This window comes from Sceloporus undulatus, chromosome 2 (assembly GCF_019175285.1).
Source record: "Sceloporus undulatus isolate JIND9_A2432 ecotype Alabama chromosome 2, SceUnd_v1.1, whole genome shotgun sequence".
Classification (NCBI taxonomy): domain Eukaryota; kingdom Metazoa; phylum Chordata; class Lepidosauria; order Squamata; family Phrynosomatidae; genus Sceloporus; species Sceloporus undulatus.
The window spans coordinates 241716671-241737366 of NC_056523.1; the positions used below are offsets into that span (position 1 = coordinate 241716671).

At 38.7% G+C, this 20696-nt stretch overlaps 1 protein-coding gene across 3 annotated transcripts in view; it reads right to left on the reverse strand.

The window, feature by feature from the left end:
- The window catches only part of SMARCA2 (SWI/SNF related, matrix associated, actin dependent regulator of chromatin, subfamily a, member 2), a 183256-nt gene that overhangs the window by 25763 nt on the left and 136797 nt on the right, over nt 1-20696 (reverse strand). For 2 of the 3 annotated variants that reach the window (XR_006101758.1, XM_042447930.1), the window contains exon 29: nt 14302-14519. Coding sequence is in view for 2 of the 3 variants with exons in the window: in XM_042447930.1 (XP_042303864.1) it covers nt 14302-14519 (218 nt within the window). In the remaining variant the exon portion in view is untranslated. Of the gene's footprint in view, nt 1-14301; nt 14520-16295; nt 16404-20696 lie in introns of those variants that run through there. The other variant, XM_042447931.1, reaches the window with a different exon arrangement.

Consider the following 20696-nt stretch of genomic DNA (forward strand, 5'->3'; position numbering starts at 1 on the left):
AGCCCCCTCCCTGTGCTAATCTTCTTCTTATTTCCTGGCTGCAATCCCCATTTCTATCAATGTTTGATCCCAGAGAGTATGAGAAGTCTTTTATTATTTCTATTTCTTCATTGACTAGGTTGAATTTGTATAGATTCTCCATGTCATTATTTTTGTTTTATTAATGTTCAACAGTAAGCCTGCTTTTGTACTTTCTTCCTGATCTTCCTTAGCAGTTGTTCCGGTCTGGGAGGTTTTTCTGCTAGTATTATGGTGTCATGTGCATAGTTTAGATTGTTTAATATTACTTCCTCCAATTTTTACTCCTCCTTTTCTATGTCAAACCTGCTTTCTTACAATGTGTTCTGCATATAAGTTGAACAGGTGGGTGATAAGATGCAGCGTTGTCTGACTCCTTTGCCAATTGGGAACCATTCTGTTTTCCCATGTTTTGTTCTGGCCTCTTGTCCTAAGTACAGATTTCCATCAAGACTATCAGATGTCTTTGCACTCTCATGCCTTTAAGGCGTTAGCATAGTATAAATTTCAATCCAGTTTACCACAAATTTTCCCATTGATCCATTTGTATATTGTAACCAACTTCTTTACCATTTTATCACACATTCTTATTCTTCATTTATATTTAAACTCATGATGTTCCCACATGCCTTACAAACTAGGACACATCCACCTTGCCACAGCTTAATGGTACATCAATGTCAAACCAGGTATATTTGAAATAAAAACATCATTCTAGGCAAAAGATTCATTGTTCGACAAAAATTCTCCTCAGCAGTTAAAGATTGTCTCCTCCATCTTCAGTTTACTTACTGTAGCCTTTTAAGATGTTTTAACTTTAATTAATTGTTTTAATTACATTTTTATTCTGTATTAACTCTTTTACTATCTGAATCTGGAACTGTTTTTAAATAGTTATATCTTAGGCTGCATTTAAATCCCTGATAATGGGCAGGATCTAAATATTTAAAATACATACACACATACACAGCAAAGTATTACAGCTGAGACCTTATTTTTTATTGAGGGAGAGATAATTAATTGGCTGTATGCTAGGACTTTTAATCATTATTAATGAGATACTGAGGCAAAGCACCAAGAATGAACACAACTATTACATTTTTCTGATCAGTGTTTTATCCCTCATGGAACCCATATTTGTTGTTACCTTTTAGATAACGCTCCCATTTGCAATGTAGCCTGGTTCTTAAATGTTTTTACCAAAGCAGCTTCTATTATAATTGTAAAATTAAGAATAGCACTTGCCTAGCCCCTAAAGTAGAAACCCCCTGAAAAAAATTCCTATCAACCCTTGCAAAATAATTTTCAGGGTAATATCTCTAGCATGGACCTGCAGCTTCAATCTTTTTCTTCAAGGACAATCCAAGTCACTAACAAGTTAATAAAATTAAAAGTTGTAATAAGCGCTGAATCTCACATTTTTCTTTGATTATGCTTTTTGGAAGCAGAAAGAAATTTTAACCCTTGCTGTTGGCAAAGCACTGTAGAAAGGAACTATCTGGCAGAACTTACCTGTCACAATACTGGATTGGTGCCCCAGTTTATGTCAAAGATGATAGCAAGCAATCATGTGCAACTAAGATGAAGCAGAATTCTAGGCATATTCAGTCACAAGTAAGACTCACTGAATATAACAATATTTGTTCCTGCAAGATAAGGAGGAGAATTTAATTTTTGTCCGAATTTTTTACTTGAAGCAATTTAATTTGGACTTCCTGGAACTCCATGCAAATCAGAACACATCCTTTAGACAGTGTGACTGTTCCAACTCCCTGGGCAAAATCCTTAGTGAAAAACTCCAATTCAAAAATATTGTGAAAAAATTTATATGTGTGTGTATGTGCCTTCAAGATGTCTGCCAACTTACTGTAACCCCAAATGATTTTGATTTTCTTAGGCAAAAAATTCTCAGAGGTGGTTTTGCCAGTTCCTTCCTCTGAAATATAGCCTACAGTACCTAGTATTCATTGGTGGTCTAATTATTGTAATTACAACCTGACTCAGCACAACCAAGAAATGAACAAAGCTGACCGTGGCACCTGTTAGTCAAAAAGCCTCTGTCCCTGGCTGAGACATCAAATCCCACCTGGTGCAGTTGTTGCTCTGAAGAGTAGGGCCCCATTCAGTCACAGAAACATGTAGCTGGCAGATTAACTGATAACTACAGATGGCTACATAGAAGACAAGAACCAACAAACCTTGGAGCCTATGAAACTTCCTAATCTTTCTTCGTGTGAGTAGGCTATGAGTGGTTCCCCTATGCAGGTTGCTATCAAAGGGGTGAAATAGATGGGCAGGAAAAAAGTGGCTTGAAGCTGCCTTTTTTGAAGCCACATTGAAACCTCACCAACCACACCACCACAATTCCCAAGGCAGCTGGGTGCTCATGTCATGACCACATGATACGGCTTCAAGCCAGGAAGAAGCGGAAAAAGGCTGCTTCTTTTTGAAATTGTGTTAAGAAATCCACCAACCTAAACGTAAGGCACCTGAGGGCACTTTCCTGCTGGCTTCAAGACATGTGTCATTTAAATGCTACAGCTTCAAGTCAGCCTGAAAGCACCTCTTTTTGCCTGTCTGTTTACCCCCTAAGATGAAACACTGACTCTGAGCTTGGGAAGCAGAATGACTCCCTAACTGCACAGTGCCACTCTCTGTCCTTGAGCTAACCTCTCTGCCAGGATCACAACCCCCATTCATTTTTTTCCTCCCAATTATAGCTCACTCTGCCTCCTCAGAAGACAAGCAGAGATCTCACTTTGTAAATAGTGCCTCAGATGTACTAAATGCAAGAGAATGCCCACTCTTTTAAAATAATATTTAATATCCAGTGGCACAATCTTGGAATACTGCTGGCTGGGCTCCAAGAGACTTGCCCTATTTTGATAAACTATTTAGCCTGGTTCAATATTGTTTTCTCAAAAAAACTTGGGATCATCCTCAGTCCTGGTGGATTCACTACAACTGATCTCCTGGCCCTTACAGGGGAGGGCAGAGCTAAATAGTTCTTCTCATTTTTCTGAATGCTCAGGCAACAGTAGTTAAATTAGATCCATGTAACCAACATACCTTAGCTTGCATTGTTAATTTCACTCACTCCAGTCTCTTAATTGTCGACGTTTACCTCCCTGCAAAATATGCCCAATCTAGAATCCAATAAATTTGGTCCAATCTTGATGATTATGTAGCTAACCTTCTTCTTAGATTCTCTTATGCTTTAGTTGTGGTTGCAGGTGATTTAAATGCCAGAACTGGTTCTCTTGATGATGCTTTGTATTCATATTTCATGACTGTTCCTCTGTATATGAGACAGCCAATATGCTGCCTCCTCAGTAGTCCAAGGACAACAAATTTAATTGGAAAGGTCTCTCTACCCTGCATGGCTTGCTAATAGACTTTTATTCTTAACACATCAGTCCAAGGAGACATTCCTGGAGAGTCATACTGGTCAGGGTATGGAGTTAGTACAATCTATTATCTCCTGGTCTCACACTAACCAGGTTTAGGATTTAAGCATACAGTCAGCCCTCTGTATTTGTGGCCTTGAGACTCAAGGTTTCGATTATTCATGAAGTCAAGCCCAGTAATGTGGCTGTTCCCTTTCCCTGCCCGACTGCTCCATGAGCAGCCTAAGGAGCTATTGGGCAGGCAAAGGCAGGAGGTGACTTCACCCCCAAAAGGGCACCCAGGGAAAGATCAGGGAGGGAAAGAGGCAGGGAGCCAGTTAAAGAGACAGGTTGGTGAGGAAAAAGGAGTGCATGCCCCTGGTCCTCTTCTCTCACCCACCCCTCGCTTTAACTGGTTACTGGGTGCAGGTGGAGTTATTCATGGTTTTTCCAATTCAAGGAGGACTTGTTCCTCTAATCTCTGCAAATGTGGAGGGAGGACTGTATATTAATCTCAGCTAGTGAAAATAGGGCCCAGTCAGTCACTTTATTATATCAGTAGTCAAAGGGGTCCATGTGGCCTTCCATTTTTCTGCTACCTGTGCCCTTTTCACCTCAGGAATCGTACCTACAGTATCTCAGATAAACCTTCCCTATTTATCTGTCCTTTTCTTCTTGCTCTTAGGAATCATAGCCACAGTATCTTAGAAAATGTTATCCTGTTTTCTAGACCATATTTATTTATTTAGAGTATCTATTCTATACCCTTCACTTCAGCCACAAATGTTCTCAGAGTGACTTATAGATTGTTTATTTAACAGTTCTCTGGCCTCAGGCTTACTTAAAATGTGCACTAGTTGTGGCACAGTCTTACTTTATTTTATTTGTTTATTTCTAGGGTGCTTCCCTCTATGTTTGGAATTTTGGGCTGAATCTTGCTAACACCATTTGGACAAAAATACTCTTGTAAAATCTACCAGGTTTTCCGGATGAATTAGGGCAGGACACTATTTTTTGCTTTTACAAAGTTTTCTTTTGGAATTTTGGCTTGAAATTTGCCACAATCAGAATGACTGCCAAAAATATTGTTAAAGTTTAAGGCACCTATGATAATTTTCCAATGAGTTATGACAGCCCCTATTGTAACCCCCCATTTTTTTTAATTTTTTAATTTTATTTTTTTGCTTCTAAGAAGCCAACTCCATCCTCGATCCCTTTCAGTCTGATTTCCGCCCAAGGCATTCTACAGAGACAGCTCTCACCAAGATCTCCAATGACCTTTTACTGGCCAAGGCTAATGGCCTTTACTCTGTTCTCATCCTTCTTGATTTGTCTGCAGCTTTTGACACCGTTGACACTCTCTTCTAGTTGATATACTTTCTGACCTTGGGTTCTCAGACTCCGTTCTCGACTGGTTTAGATCTTGTCAGACAGATCTTTCGCAGTGGTCACAGGTGGTCAGACTTCATCCTCTGTTCCCTTATCTGTTGGAGTTCCCCAGGGCTCTGTTCTGGGTCCCCTTCTGTTTTCTCTCTACACACTGTCCTTAGGTAAACTCATTAGCTCTTTTGGTTTTTCCTACCATCTGTATGCCGATGACACCCAGCTGTATCTTTCCACCCCTGACCTTTCTCCAAGGCTTGAACAGCAAGTTTCGTCTTGTCTCACAACTGTCTCGCAGTGGATGCGCCATCGGCGTTTGAAGCTCAACATGTCCAAGACGGAGCTTCTTTTTTCCTCCTAAGCTCACCCTTCAACACTCCTTTTCTGTCTCTGTGGACAACATTTCTATTCAACCAGTCCAGCAAGCCCGCAGTCTTGGTTTTATCTTTGATTCTTCTCTGTCATGTATCCCTCAGATCCAGACCGCAGCCAAGGCTTGTAGATTCTTTCTATACAATATTGCCAAAATCTGACCATATTTCTCCGCCTCTACAGCCAAGATCCTGGTCCATGCCCTAGTGGTCTCACGACTTGATTACTGTAACGTCCTCCTGGCTGGGCTTCCTCTTTCTCACCTCTGTCCTTTAATCTCTGTCCAGCATTCAGCTGCACACATTATCACTTCCACCCACCGCTCTGACCACATCTCTCCTGTGTTGGCATCCCTTCACTGGCTCCCCCTCCCTTTCCACATTCAGTATAAGCTCCTGCTGTCCACGTTTAAAGCCCTCCATGGGCTGGCCCCTCCTTACTTATCAGACCTTATTTCTCCTCACCTTCCCACTAGGGCCCTCCGTTCTGGTAGTCAAGGCCTGCTGTCACAGCCCATGATTTCCTCTGCCCCATCCCAGATTCGCCCCTTTTCACTCGCTGCCCCTCACGCCTGGAACCTTCCTCCCCCGCGAGCAAGAGCCATCACTTCTTTAACCAGCTTCAAAACGGAGTTGAAGACCATCCTGTTCAGGGAAGCCTTCCCAGGCATTGCATAATTGTCGCTTACTATTTGATGTTCTTTTGTTGCCTGTTTTATTGAATCATTTCCTGTATTGCCATGTACTTTATATGTATTATGCTACTAGAGAGGTCCCTTCCCCACCACAACTCCCTTCTCCTTTTGTGTCGTGTCTTGTTAGATTGTACGCCTGAGGGCAGGGAACCGTCCAATTAAAAAGATTGTATGTACAGTGCTGTGTAAATTTACAGCGCTTTATAAATAAAGGTTAATAATAATAATAATAATAATAATAATAATAATAATAATAATAAGCCTCCTGTTTGGAATGGCAACTTTTCAATGTGGAACTGGATACTGTAACTTGGATAACAACCTAAAAGTTTACCTGTCAATTTCTGGGCCTTCTACAATTTCCTGATGAATTATTGCTGCCCCCCCCCCCTTTTCTGTTTTGTTTGTTTCTTTGATTCTAAAGAACCTCCCACTTGGAATTTTGACCTGATACTTGGCACTGCCAACTTGGATGACAACCATAAGCACTCTTGTCAGATTCTGAAAGATATTCCAAGTTGAGTTATGGCTGTCACAGACATGCATTCTCTATTATTATTATTACAGATAACAATAGAGAGAAATATCACAGCATCAGCTATGGCTGACATTTTTGAGCTCTCTCTAAGTACAGTAAGTCCATGGTGAGGCCCAACAGAACTGATTTAATGGTCTGTGTACAGAAAACGTATACCCCAGAATGTTCAGCAGTGTGCTATCATTTCAGTGGCTATTCAGATGAGTTTATGTGAAAGGTCTAAAAACAGTGCACAAGTTTAACATAGCCAAGGAATATGTGGAATTATGTTGAACACCTTTTCACAAATGTGCTACTGAGAATTCTGAGCTATTCCACCAGTCAAATAGCTGTATCTTGTAAGGAGGATGCTTGGTGTTGCTCTTATGTAGTTCAATATGTCCAAAAACAGAGCTTCTTGTTTTTCCACCAAAGCCTACCGTTCAATATTCCTCTTTTGTTTCTGTTGATGACATTTCTATTCGACCTGTCCAGGAAGCCTGCAGTCTTGGTTTCATTTTTTATTCTTCTCTGTTGTGTATCCCCCAGATTCAGGCCACAGTCAAGGCATGTAGATTCTTTCTGTATAATACTGCTAACATTCGACCATTTTTCTCGGCCTCTACTGCCAAGATTTTGATCCATGCCCTAGTGGTCTCGCGACTAGATTTTGTAACCTCCTTCTGGCAGGGCTTCCTCTTTCTCACCTCTGTCTTTTAATTTCGGTCCAGCACTCAGCTGCACGCATTATCACATCTGCTCACCGTTTCAACCATATCTCTCCTTTGTTGTCATCCCTTCACTGGATCCCCCTCCCTTTCTGTATTCAGAATAAGCTTCTGTTATTGACTATTAAAGCCCTACATGGGCTGGCCCCTCCTTATTTATCAGTCTTTCTTTCTTTCACCTCACCTTCCCTCTCGTGCCCTCTGTTCTGGTAGTCAAGGTCTGCTGTCTCAGCCTAGGATTTTTACTGCTCCGTCCAGAATTCGTCCCTTTCCATTTGCTGCCCCTCATTCCTGGAACCTCCTTTTCCCTCAAGCATGGCTCATCACTTCTTTAACCAGCTTCATAGAATCATAGAATCATAGAGTTGGAAGAGACCACTAGGGCCATCCAGTCCAACCCCCTGCCATGCAGGAAATCCAAATCAAAGCATCCCTGACAGATGGCCATCCAGCCTCTGCTTAAAGACCTCCAAGGAAGGAGACTCTATCACCCTCCGAGGGAGTGCATTCCACTGTCGAACAGCCCTTACTGTCAGGAAGTTCCTCCTAATGTTCAGGTGGAATCTCTTTTCCTGTAGCTTGCATCCATTGTTCCGGGTCCTGTTCTCTGGAGCAGCAGAAAACAAGCTTGCTCCCTCCTCAATATGACATCCTTTCAAATATTTAAACAGGGCTATCATATCACCTCTTAACCTTCTTTTCTCCAGGCTAAACATCCCCAGCTCCCTAAGTCGTTCCTCATAGGACATGGTTTCCAGACCCTTCACCATTTTTGTCGCCCTCCTTTGGACACGCTCCAGTTTCTCAATATCCTTTCTGAACTGTGGTGCCCAGAACTGGACACAATATTCTAGGTGGGGCCTGACCAGAGCAGAATACAGTGGCACTATTACTTCTCTTGATCTAGACACTATACTTCTATTGATGCAGCCTAAAATAGCATTGGCCTTTTTAGCTGCCTCATCACACTGTTGACTCATGTTTAACTTGTGGTCTACTTGGACTCCTAGATCCCTTTCACGCGTAGTTTCATTCAGCCAGGTGTCACCCATCCTATATCTGTGCATTTTATTTTTCCGCCCTAAGTGCAATACCTTACATTTCTCTGTGTTGAATTTCATTTTGTTAGCTTTGGCCCAGCTTTCTAGTCTATTCAGGTCATTTTGAATCTTGATCCTGTCCTCTGGGGTATTAGCTATTCCCCCTAATTTGGTGTCATCTGCAAATTTGATAAGTATGCTCCCAATTCTGTCATCCAGGTCATTGATAAAGATGTTGAATAGCACTGGGCCCAGGACAGAGCCCCCACTGGTCACTTCAAAACTGAGCTAAAGACGATACTGTTCTGGGACACATTCCCAGGCATTGCATGATTATTATTTGATGTTTTTAATTTGTTGCCTCGTTTGTATTAATATGTATTATTTTATTATTTTCTAGAATGTATGAAATAGACAGGCTTATTTTTATCTATTTTATTGATTGGATGTACAGCACTGTGTAAATCTACAGTGCTATATAAATAAATAATAAGAATAATGTCTTGCCTTATGCTACTTTATTTTAGAACAGCTGCAGGAAATAAGGGCAGCATCTAATGCAAGGGTAAGCAATTGTGTTTTTCCAATGTTTTTGGTATATGTCTCCCAATAATCCATACCCAGTATAGCCAATGGTGAGGGATTATAGGAGTTGCAGTCTAGTTTGGAGGACTACAATTGTCCAGCACTGTTGTAATGGCGCCTGACGATCACCAACTAGGCTGGGAAGGACTGAAATCAGTTATCTTGGGATAGAAATAGTTTCAATGTTGTACCATTTGTATCATTCTCCAGTGCTGGGGAGGAGCTGTCTGAAGAGGTACAACAACTACTAAAAATACACTGTCTACAGTACACCATTGTAAGTTGAAGAAGAGACAGCACATCAGTCTAGTGGCAATGTTCTACTGAAGATGTTGCTCCCTTGGCTAGGAAACAACAATCATATAGTCAGAGGATAAAAAGATCCCTCCCATTCCTAACTGTTCTTATGAAGGGGAAATGTACTTTAAAGAAAGAAAAATGGATGACTAATTGGAAGTCCTTTATTTGGAATTCCCAAGAATCTTTAGTACAGTATTCTGATCTAAAATGTCTAAGCAAGCAGGAACTCCTTTCCCTGGATGGAGTCAAAGATTCATGGGCACTGTCTAATTTCAGAAAGAGATACAAACTGATATAACAGACTGCCTTGCTACCAATGAGGACAGGAAAAAAAAGGTTGGAACTGAAGCAAAGAACAATTCAATTGACTAGTGTGCTTTTTAACCCTGTCAACAAAATTCTGGTTGATTCATCACACTGATTAACTAATTCAAAGTTAGTACTTTTGCAGAGAGAATTAGGTTGTAAAGTGACTGAACTGGTCTGGGGAACCAATGGAAGACAAAAAAATAATTACATTCAGGCCTGGGTAAGTACTTACCTTCTCCTTTAATAAGAAATGGAAGTGAGAAGTCTTCCTTGATGGATAGGAATTTGGTTGCATCTGGATAAATACCCATGCACCTATTTACTATTTGCCCCAACAAAACTTGCAAGGTATCAGAGTATGCTTAGGAGTAGTCTGTAATGTCTCAATTATCCTTCAAAGAAGTTCCAAACTCATACCAGGACTGTAATTTCAATATAAAGTCAACTCACGGTTACAAAAGAAAATGCAAGTTTTTAAATTCTCCTAAGCTGAATTGATTCAGTTACCATGTATACTCACAACTGTAAATTGACTTCATGTATATGTTTGTGAACAGGCCAAAATTATGAATTTTGATATGACCCATGCATAAATCAAGGGTAAAACTTAGGGGCATGTAAAGGATGGATCAAATGAAAACGATGTCAAAGAAGGTACAAAATTCTGGCAGGCACAACTGTTTGTGCTCACCCTAAAGGCTGGATGGAAGAGAAGTGAGCTATAATAAATCATGGCTATGGAGGGGAGGCAATCAGGCACAGGTGGGACTGAGAAAACACACACATGTCAAAAAGGATGAAAAGGCAAAGCAAGGAAAATGATGACTGTGTTAGCAGTGATGTGATAACTTTGCTTGGTTTTAACCCAGAAAACCCAGAAATAAAACAAATGTGTTATTCAAATCTTTTTATGCCCAATTCCTCTTAACTGTCCTTTGAGGGGCAGCACCAAACAACTACCACCATCGCTATTTTACCAGCCAGCCATTTGAGAAGGTCGGAAGCAGTGCTATGGCAGAGATAGTAGAGAGGAGTCATTGCTTCTTTTAGATACACTTCTTTTAGGGAAAGACTGAGGGGCTGTACAGATTGGGAGAGAGAGGGGCGGCCAGAGGCCGCAGTAGACAAATGCTGCTGCCTCCACGAGGCCTAAAAAGAACCCGGTGAGCACTCTCATGCACAACGATGACATCTGCATGGCACGACACTGTTTGGGTGTTGCATCGCACAAGCATGATCATTGTGTGGCCCGTCTGTGTGAGGGCATGCCAAGATGGCGCCCAGGGTGCGCGGTGTAAATGCTCAGCCCCCATGTTTCCCAGTTCAGGCCGGGGCTGGTACAAAGCACCAGTCTGTATCAGCCCTAAGTTCTTGTCTTTCGCACCTCTACTCAGGCAAGGGGATGGGATTTATTGTATGAGTATATCCAGTATTTTTCAGATTCCAATGGAATTGTAATTTTTGTAGAATAAAGCCTGGCAGGCTTGTATGCAACAGTTAACTCAAGTTGCTTAACTCAAAATGACTGCATTTTGATGGCCATATTTTAGCTTAATTAGCTGAGACACAATTGGGCCTTTTGCTCATGTAGCAGCTCCCTTTCTTCTTGTTGTATGCAAAGCTTCAACTGAACCAAGAACTGGTTAATTAACTACAGTTTTTTCTGTCATCCAAACCAAGATACTATGGTTATCAGCTTCAGAACATGTGAAGATATTAAATTAATTTCAAATCATGATTTAAGATCTTGGCTTGTTTTGAAGATGTCAACCATAGATTCCACGTATAAAATAAACAAGGAACTATAGTTACTTAGAGATTTCCTAATTAAACTATGGTTAATTTAAGGTATTTGTCTTTTTTTGTTGTTTTTGTTTTTGTTTTTTTTGTTTTTTTGTGCTTGCAATGTGAAGAGAGGTGGGAATGGGTTGCATCTGCAGTCAGGTTTGCTCATGTCAACTGCAGAATAATCCAGATTGTGTTATAATGGTGTAAGAACAGAAGAGGCACAAGTGTCTGTACACATGAGCACAAAAACTCACCTCCCCACAAGTGAAGATCAAAGTAAATACATTCTGTATTTTCTGCTTTTTCACAAGATGGTAAACAGCCCTAGTCTTGTGATACATTGCCCTTAACCCTCCTGTTAATTCCAACTACAGTAGACCTGTTAAATGAACAGTAATTTCCTCAGTCAATACATATGTAAATTCTACTAATCCAGTGGGTCTACTGTAGTCGGGATTAACAATAGCAAAGGAGCCAACATGGTATCATGGTTTGATCGCTGGACTATGATTCTGGAGACCAGAGTATGAATCCCAGCTCAGCATTGAAAACTGTCTAGGTGGCCTTGGGCAAGTTACTTAGCAATGGCAAACCCCCTCTGAAGAAACTTGCCAAGGAAACCAATGATAGGTTTGCCTTAGGGCTGCATAAATTGGAAACAACTTGAATACAAAAACAAGAACAGCAGCAGCAGCACAAAACTAAGGGCACCAGATCTTCATCTGATCTTAGAAGCAAAGCAGGGTTAGTACTTGGGTGGGAGACTGCCAATGAATACCAGGTATAGTAGGCCATATTTCAGAGGAAAGAGATGGCAAAAGCACCTCTCATTACTCCTTGCCTAAGAAAACACTATGAAGTTCATGGAGTTGCTGTAAGGCAACTTGAAGGCACACACATGGACAGACATGTGCATGCATACACACACAGAATTCAGAGACATAGCCATGTTACTCTGGATTAGTATGCAAAGAGATCTGTAGCAGCTTTGAGACTGTGAGAAAGTGGTTGATAGCACTGTGGTACCACTTTCTCTCCATTAGTCTCAAAGATGCTACAAGATCCCTCTGAATTTATTTCAGCAGTAACAATGTCTTCCCTCTTAAGTGTTCCAGTACTGTTGGTTTTAAGACATGGAACAGTTCACAAAATATTGCCAATAAACATTATGGGCCCAAACAGACAGGCCAAAATAAAGCTGCTTTGGGTCACTTCCGAGGTATGCTATTTAAATGACACACGCATCTTAAGAGGCCAGAAGCTGCGCCAAACCTGTGCTCCAGTCCTTAGGTCTGGAGAGTGGCTTTGGCATGGCTTCCAGCTTCTTAGGACACATGCAGCATTTAAACAGCACACTTCCAAAGTGGCCCCAAGCAGCTTTATTTTGGCCTGTCTGTTCAGGCCCTATGTAACTTTAAAAAAAAAAAAAAACATCTTCACTGAAACAAATTTCTAAAGTTATTCAAAATATTTGGTGATTTTTGTTTTGCAAATTCAAAATAACCAAGACATTTCTCAATTCTTCCAATATCTTCCAATAGGTTCCACAAGACAAGCTAGCTGTTTTAACACTCCACCAAGTAACTAAATAGCACAATTATAATTTTAATATGTACAAAGCCATGGGAGAGAATTGTTGTACTGTTTCTCAAATTACTCATCTCTGTAATTGAGATGATAATATTTACAATGCAGGCACTCCTTTTTCATTTGACAAACTGTATAACAGAGATAGGTGTCATTGATCCATTTCTAAAGTAATAAACTTCTACATAAAGGAAGCCATTATTTCCAGAGGGGGGAATTAATTAATTAACAAATGAATCACAGCAAGCAACAAGAAATTCAGCAATGAATTACACAAGTTAGCATAACATAAACTTGGACCATACTTCATTACTAATGTAGATTACATACAAAATCACTGATTGCTTTTTTTTTTTTTTTTTTTGGCAAAAAGGCTTCTGGACTACAAAATAAATAATGAATTGTATCATAAACCAAGTAAAGACTTGTGAATGACCTCATTTGTGTACCCTGGGGTAAGCACCTTTAGATGCTAGTAGAACGTGCAGCAGCCTCTTGCAACCCACGGGTAACGGCATCCCACCCCTGCTGCAGAACTCAAAATTGCTACTTCTTTAAACATAAACAACACATGTAAGGAGTGTGTTTGCACACACAGGACTTTTATTAGAATTGTGTCCTAAGAAGCTTCTGGGAGTGTGATTCAACTAAAAACAAGGTGTGCAGCCCATCATGTACTTTGCGTACATTTAAATGGTGGTATCTCCCCTCTGATGTCAAATTTAGCAGAAGGGCAGTGGGGATTCAGGTGAAGGAATACAAAGCTGTATGTTTCAAATCTGAGCTCTAAACAAAGCTGAAAATTATCAGATGACAAAAACACAAAAGACAGTAGAATTGATACAAAAGCTAACACAACTTTGAGAGATCTAGCAAATTCTTCTCTGTGATTCATACAGCAGAAAATATATAATTTCTAATACTTCCATGTTATGGTAAGACAACTGTTATGTCTGCTAGCTATAAAATGTGACTTCAGGGTTTCACAGGGTCTTTTACCTTCTCTATGGTTTTGTTCTGACATCATAACACAGTGAGCCTGCTCACATGCTCCCCTCTCCTTTGGCACAGCACATGGAGCAGTTTGGAAGCTTTTACTTATGTTTGTGCAGTGATACTACTAAACTTTCTCAGAGAACAACACAAGAGTTCTTTCCAAGTAAGCAATATTCCCCCAACAAGTATCAACAACAGCCACTTGGACTGGGAATAAGCCCAACAAATATTTTAAATTAAATTTTGAGCCAGTGTGGTGTAATGGTTTCAGCATTGGACTATGACTTCAGGGGTCAGGGTGCGAATCCCTGCTCGGCCATGGAAACCCACTGGGTGATCTTGGGCAAGTCACACTCTCTCAATCTCAGAGGATGGCAATGGCAACCCCCTCTGAAGAAATTTGCCATGAAAATCATAGGATATGTGCAAGCCTGTGTCTGTGATTTTTTTAAAACCCTAATTCTTAAAAGATACTTCAAGTAGCACTAAAGCGGGTTATGCATGCAAGATTGCCTGGATATTAATCTGATGTGGAAGGTTTTAAAAATGTATTTTTGAAGCAAGTACAAAGAAATGACCAAGATAAACATGAGCATACCTGTCTTTGTAATTGATCACAGTATCAATGATGGCATTCATCTGCTTTGTCAGTTTAGGGGGATTGGGTGACAACTTTTCTGCTGGAGGTCTTCCTCTCCTCTTTTTTGCCTTTTCTCCATCCTCCTTTCCTGAATCCTTGTCCACATTTCTTCTCCTTTTTCGTTTTTTAAGCCGAACTTCTTCTTCCATTTCTTCCAAATTGCCGTCTTCGATTGCCTATTAATTATGGAAATATAGAAACATATTTGGAAAATCAGGGATGACAACAAAAGGTATGTATTTTTTCTTTTAAAAAAAGGCTCTGTAAGGTGTAAAGAACATTGCAATATGGATGAATCAATTTATACAAGTCCAAACTACCACTCCAAACCCTAGAGACAATCAAGAGTGGTACATTTAAAAGCACAGTAACAGTATTGTCTCGAGTAATTCGACTGTATCCAATAGAGTGGCAAGGCCACGCCCCAAAAAGGCCATCAACACTACAATAATGTACATGAACACTCAAAACATTATCAATAAAATATTTTAAAACATTTCAAATATCTTTATTTATGCATATTTACAGGTAAGGAAATTGTTATTAGGCAACCTCCAATTCAAAATGCATCTACCCACATACATAAGGTACCTACCAGGTTTTCACCGCAAAGCTATCTTCCAAAGTAGAAACAAGCCAAATAATTTTGCTGACGAGTTTTCAAACAGAATTTCTAAATCACTTAAAATTAAGACCTCTAAAATACTGTGTGATTATCAGCTAGTGTAATATTTATGGACAGTGTGGAAGTGGTGGACAACACAAGCATTATGAGATGGGAAACACAACACAAGACAAGCAAACAACACTAATTCAAAATTTACCTGTAATTGTGTGCTTTAAAATCACAGCCAACAGCACTAATGCAGTGAGATAATGAAAAATGCTACCAAAAAACCAAACAAAACACACCTCCCAGGTTTAAAAGAAATCTTTTCACACTCTGTCTAAGAAATCCATGTGACAATCAGAGAAGCTGAACTTTCTTTGATTTTAAAACAGAAGAAAAAGCCAGAGATGTAGTGGGGCAGCTCGGTTTCATATAACATTTTTTAAAATATCAGAGGACATAAAAACCACACATACCATTCTTATTTTTAAAATAAATTCGAACAGCTTTTATGATGAATACATTCCCAAAAACAGCAGTGTTGATATTGTCCTTTTTGTTTCTTAGTACTGCCTAGAATACATGCAAATGCTAATCAATCCTTTCTCAGAGCTGAAAGAGCTCTAATCATAAAGCAATTACCTTCATTTTTCCACAGCACCAAACATGGCTAATATTTATGATCATGTGAGTGTAACAATCAATACACAAAGAGGGATTACATCCCAGACACAATTTCTTTCACTTGGGCACGTCTCTTGCAAAACGGTTTGTGCATAAAACCTGTGCACCACACAAAAAAGGCTGGCATGTTAAAAATGCCAGTGAGATTTTAGAGTCTGTTTTCTATTCATCCTTCGATGTGCAAATCCACAGAACAAACATGAACGTACAATCCTGAGGGAGAGCCTGAAACCCCGGCCTTAATAATAATCATAAGACAATTTCCATCATGCTTCCACAGCATTCAGATAACCACTATAAAGGAGGCTTGAGATCTGATGAGTTAGGAGAAAGAAAGAAAGGCAACAGCAACAACAAAAAATATCTGCACACAAATTCATTAATATTCATTTGGCTAAAGCAGGACACCCACTAGACACCACAGCAGCTAGCGAAGATTATGCAAAAGAAACTGTTCTGCAAATCTTGGAATCTATAAATGCTAATAATAAATACAGCATGCAAGGCTGTCAACAGTTAATGCTATTGCTTCTCCTTAAGCACTCATTTGTACACAGAAAACACAGAGAACACCAGCTTGTGATGTGTTACACACCTACACATGCCTGTGATGTAGTTCTACTGAATCTTCAAGACGGCAATGAAAAAGGATATTTACCTTACCACTATCAGCAGGCCGGCTATCGGAAATCACAGTTAGTGGGGATAAAATTAACAAGCCAGCAAAGCAGCGAGCTGCTAGTCTCTTCATCAGCTGATCAGGAAAAAAAAGAGAGCTGGGAAAGGCTATGTTTTCATATACAAGTAATTTTATTTTACTGAAAATGTAATACTGAAAGGGTTGTGGATACTCAAATCTGCTGTTTCATTCTACCTACCAGAAGGCCTGAAGCCTTCTTCCTTCAGCCTGCTTTAATATTGACAACTACTTATCATATTTTCCCCTTATTATTCCAGGAACTCAAATAAGGATTTATTTATTTTTTGGCAAGGCAGTTACTGATTCCTGGAAACATTTTAATTATAGTATCAATAGTTTAAAAACTGAGATATATAAACAGATTTTTAAAAAGCAAAATGAAGTGGTGCATTTTAAAGCTGTATTACACAGAAAGCTGCTCCATTGTTCTCTCAAAAATGAAGATTTTGATTTACAGGTATTGCTAATAACACTAATTTTTAAAAGAACACCCTATTTTAATATGCTGTAAGAAGTATTTGTAAAGAAAGAAAACATGTCTGGTTTCAGTAATCTCCCCACCCCCAATTAAGTACCAGGTAAAATAACCCTACTGCTACCTTAATATTTCTTTATGCCATACCTAAAAAGCTGCTTTAATTGACTGAAATTTTAAAAAAAGATTTTTAAATGATCAGAAGGAAAAAGATATTAGAACTGATAATACTAATTTTTCCACAATGCTGATACAATAGTGGCAGGTTTGGGTATATTTATTAATTTATGGATGGTTACTGAATGCTGAGAAATTACTTACAAAAATTAATTTTTCAAACTTATTTTTTCAGTAATTTGAATTAACAGTAAAAAAAATGGTCCTCTGAATTCTATTAATTATCTGTGCAAATGTAGACATTATTTTAATCAAAATAAAGTGTTCATGTATAAGACACACAATTCATAAACATAGATATGAAAGGTGCCATCTAATTTGAAATTATTAATCATATATTAATAATTTGGACACTGCAGGCAACTTCAGTCTTTATTTCACCACTCTTTCCTCCATAGTATACTTATTTTAAGTCATGTTACAGTTTAGTATACTCTGTTGCCTGCAAAAATTTATTTAACTAAACTAATGTGTCTCACAAGATTTGGCTTAATTTTGTTTCTATCACCATGGGTGCCACCATGCACACTTTACAAATACAATCTAGCACTTCATTCAACACAACAAAATGAGAATTCCATTCAGGGAATAATACTTTTTCCCTTTGTTTCCCCTTGTATCTCTTAGAAAGTGCTCCAAACTCAACTTTCCAGAGCTAACTTCTGGGATGTGTAGGGAGTTGTGAGAGGAAGGGAAATCTTTTCTGCCACCTGTTCGGTTGGAGGATAGATATCACTAACTTTGACCCATAATAATGAAATAAACCCCAGAGCCAGTTTCTGATTGGGGACATGTAGCCTATATGTGCAAGACAAAGCTTAGCTAAATTTTCTAAATCTAAGTGAGATGAACAAAAAAGAAATATGGATATGGCAGGATGCTATGTGGCAGGTTGCATTAGGTTTATTTTTAAAAGACAGCATATTATTGACAATTTAGATTATTACTATATTTTTGTCACCAGATGGATGCAATTTTGATTTTCTGTTTCAGGCACCAAAATTTTGTGAGTCTGCTGGTAACAGAAAGTAATAGATCAACACACAGTATCAGCACATAATATAATTGAAATCCTTAGATTCTTGATTGCTATTAAGCTTAACATTCCATTGTCTGCTCTAAAGATCCCACCAGACTACTATTGTATCTAAGGACACAAAACTAACAGAACTTTCTAGTGGAATGAAATTACAGTGGACCCTTGGTATGCACTGGGATATGGTTCCAGGAACTCCTCTGGATCAACAAAATCTGTGGATGCTCAAGTTTTATTAAATATAATTGCAGAGTAAAATTGTTTCTCTTGTATAAAATGGCAAAATTAAATTTTGCTTTTTGGAATTTATACATTTAAAAATATATTTGAAACCGTGCATGCTTGAATCCGTGGATAAAAAATCCACGGATACTAAGGGCTAACTGTACTGATAGCTCATAGTTATCTTAAACTAATCAGCTGACCACCTACTAGTCCAAAATAAGAGGCACATATTTTATACTCGTAACATCGGCCCATTATCTCAGAACTGATCAAGCAGCTAAGAGGGTGAGGGAGTTTTGTGTGCTCTGTAACAAAACCACACATTGTCCTGAATTCAATTGTTAAGCCCAACCAGAAAAAACACATAGAATCCACTGGTGAAAGGTAAATCAACCCTTATGGAATTCTCATTGATTCAGTAAGTCAAGTCTAACAACTGGATTTAGACCACTGATTAAACAAGGCAAACACCTATATTCATTTAACACAGGCCTTTAAAACATTTCCTTATTAGCTGGACATTATGTTTTGAATGAACCAAATATATTAAAGTCCCAGAATTTAAAGGGTGAATACGCTAGAGGGTGGCCATGGTTATTTCATTCATAGTTAAGTTTCTATAGAGAAATCCCTGCAGTATTTTTCAAAATCAGTCTGGCTCATATAAACACCTAGCAAAAGACTTTTCAAATGCAGAGAAATGATCATGGTATACTAATCCTGTGAAATTAAGGATTCAGATAGATTGTTGCATTCCTCTTTTACCTGTAGATGTATTATTGAGAAATAAAGCTGAGACACAGACCATAGAGAATCAATCAACTGACAAAAGGTCAACGTACAAATGCCAAGATAATTTTTGTTTCATTCCAATACTTTGAAAAAATCAGACTGCAAGAACTTGTTCATTAATATTACACCTTGGAATATCTCAAGTCTTTCTGATATCATATAAAGAAAATTTTCATAAAGCTTCTGCACAGACTGCTGTATAGACCAGGATCTGTACCAAGGTTACTGCAGGTTGCACAGATGGCAAAACAGTGCAAAGCTATAGGCTGACACTATGGTGCTGAGTTCTTCCAAGAACGTGGACTATTAATACAAAAGGGAGGGAACGCAAGACACAACACACAAGCCAAGAGTCACTGCCAGTTAAATGATGATTTTCAGATGTGCTTATTCTACAGAAAAATAGTAATAAGCTATGTCATATGGAATCCAACCTCAGCACACAACAACAAAAGCATCTTTCTATCTTCTTCATATTTGATTAAAGCCTACATAATATGGGCAGCAAATTCACAGAGCAATGAAACAAATCATACTAAGAGGCAGTTGTAACATCACAGAGTCTTCTCAAAATTCATTGTGAAGATCTGTAGAAGTTAACATTTTCTTCTCCTTTTTAAGGACTGGTGTAGCAATTGTTCTCTTATGAAATACTAGAAGCTACAGTTAAAATCAACATTTTTCTGTATTCTGCTTATAAAATGAAGGAAAAGTCTGATAAGAGATGAAATACATGTTCCCTGAATAGAATCAGGGAGACCACTGCATTCTCAAAAGATCACTACACACAGTCATACTTCAGATTCCATAATCGTGGTTAAGGAATCATACTCCCACAAGCAACATAAATCCTTCTATTCCTTAATGAAGGTTAATGTTAATAGGGGTTAACAGCTATCAGAAACCAGTGATATACTCTTAAAAGTCTTCACTTGTGTTTAAAGCCTGTGGCTAATTTACACTAAAGAGACAAAGCTGGTACACAGCTTGTTCCCAAAAACTTTACAGAGTTTTAAAGATACTTGTCTTCATTTTTAAATGTTATTGTAATACAAGGTTAATACTAGAAACATCACTCCCTTTTAAGAACAGGTTATTCCAAATAAAATTTCTTTCAACTAAAATATTTCATAACCAACAGCTTGGTGACCACGGTAATTGAAAGAAATTGTTTGCTTCATCTTTTTTACACAACAAAAACAAATAGGCGGCCTCACTGAGAAAAAGGCAACTTCAAATCTGAACCCACCTTCCATGCAATAAAAGTAAATCACTGATTTTTCAACTGATTGACAACTTGGCATCCAAGAGGAATAATAGTGCCCTTACTTAGTAACATATTTTTGAAACCACAACAAAGAAATGAGTGCAGGGGAAGAAAAACAAGTTTTAGCTGGCCCTGCAATTATACTCTTCAGAGATTACCATTTACTTTGAAATCTATTTTTTCCCGGGGGAAATGCTTTAATACTACAAAAAAAAGTAAAAAACAAACAAACACCCATAGTGAAGAAGAGGAATGATATACATAAGAATGATCACAGAAAAGTGTACAGAGGATGGTTATAAATAAAGTGAAGTGACATAAATTCATAGATCTATTTTTTCATGTAATACCTACTCTGTAATGTTTTCCCTATCATCCTCTCACTCA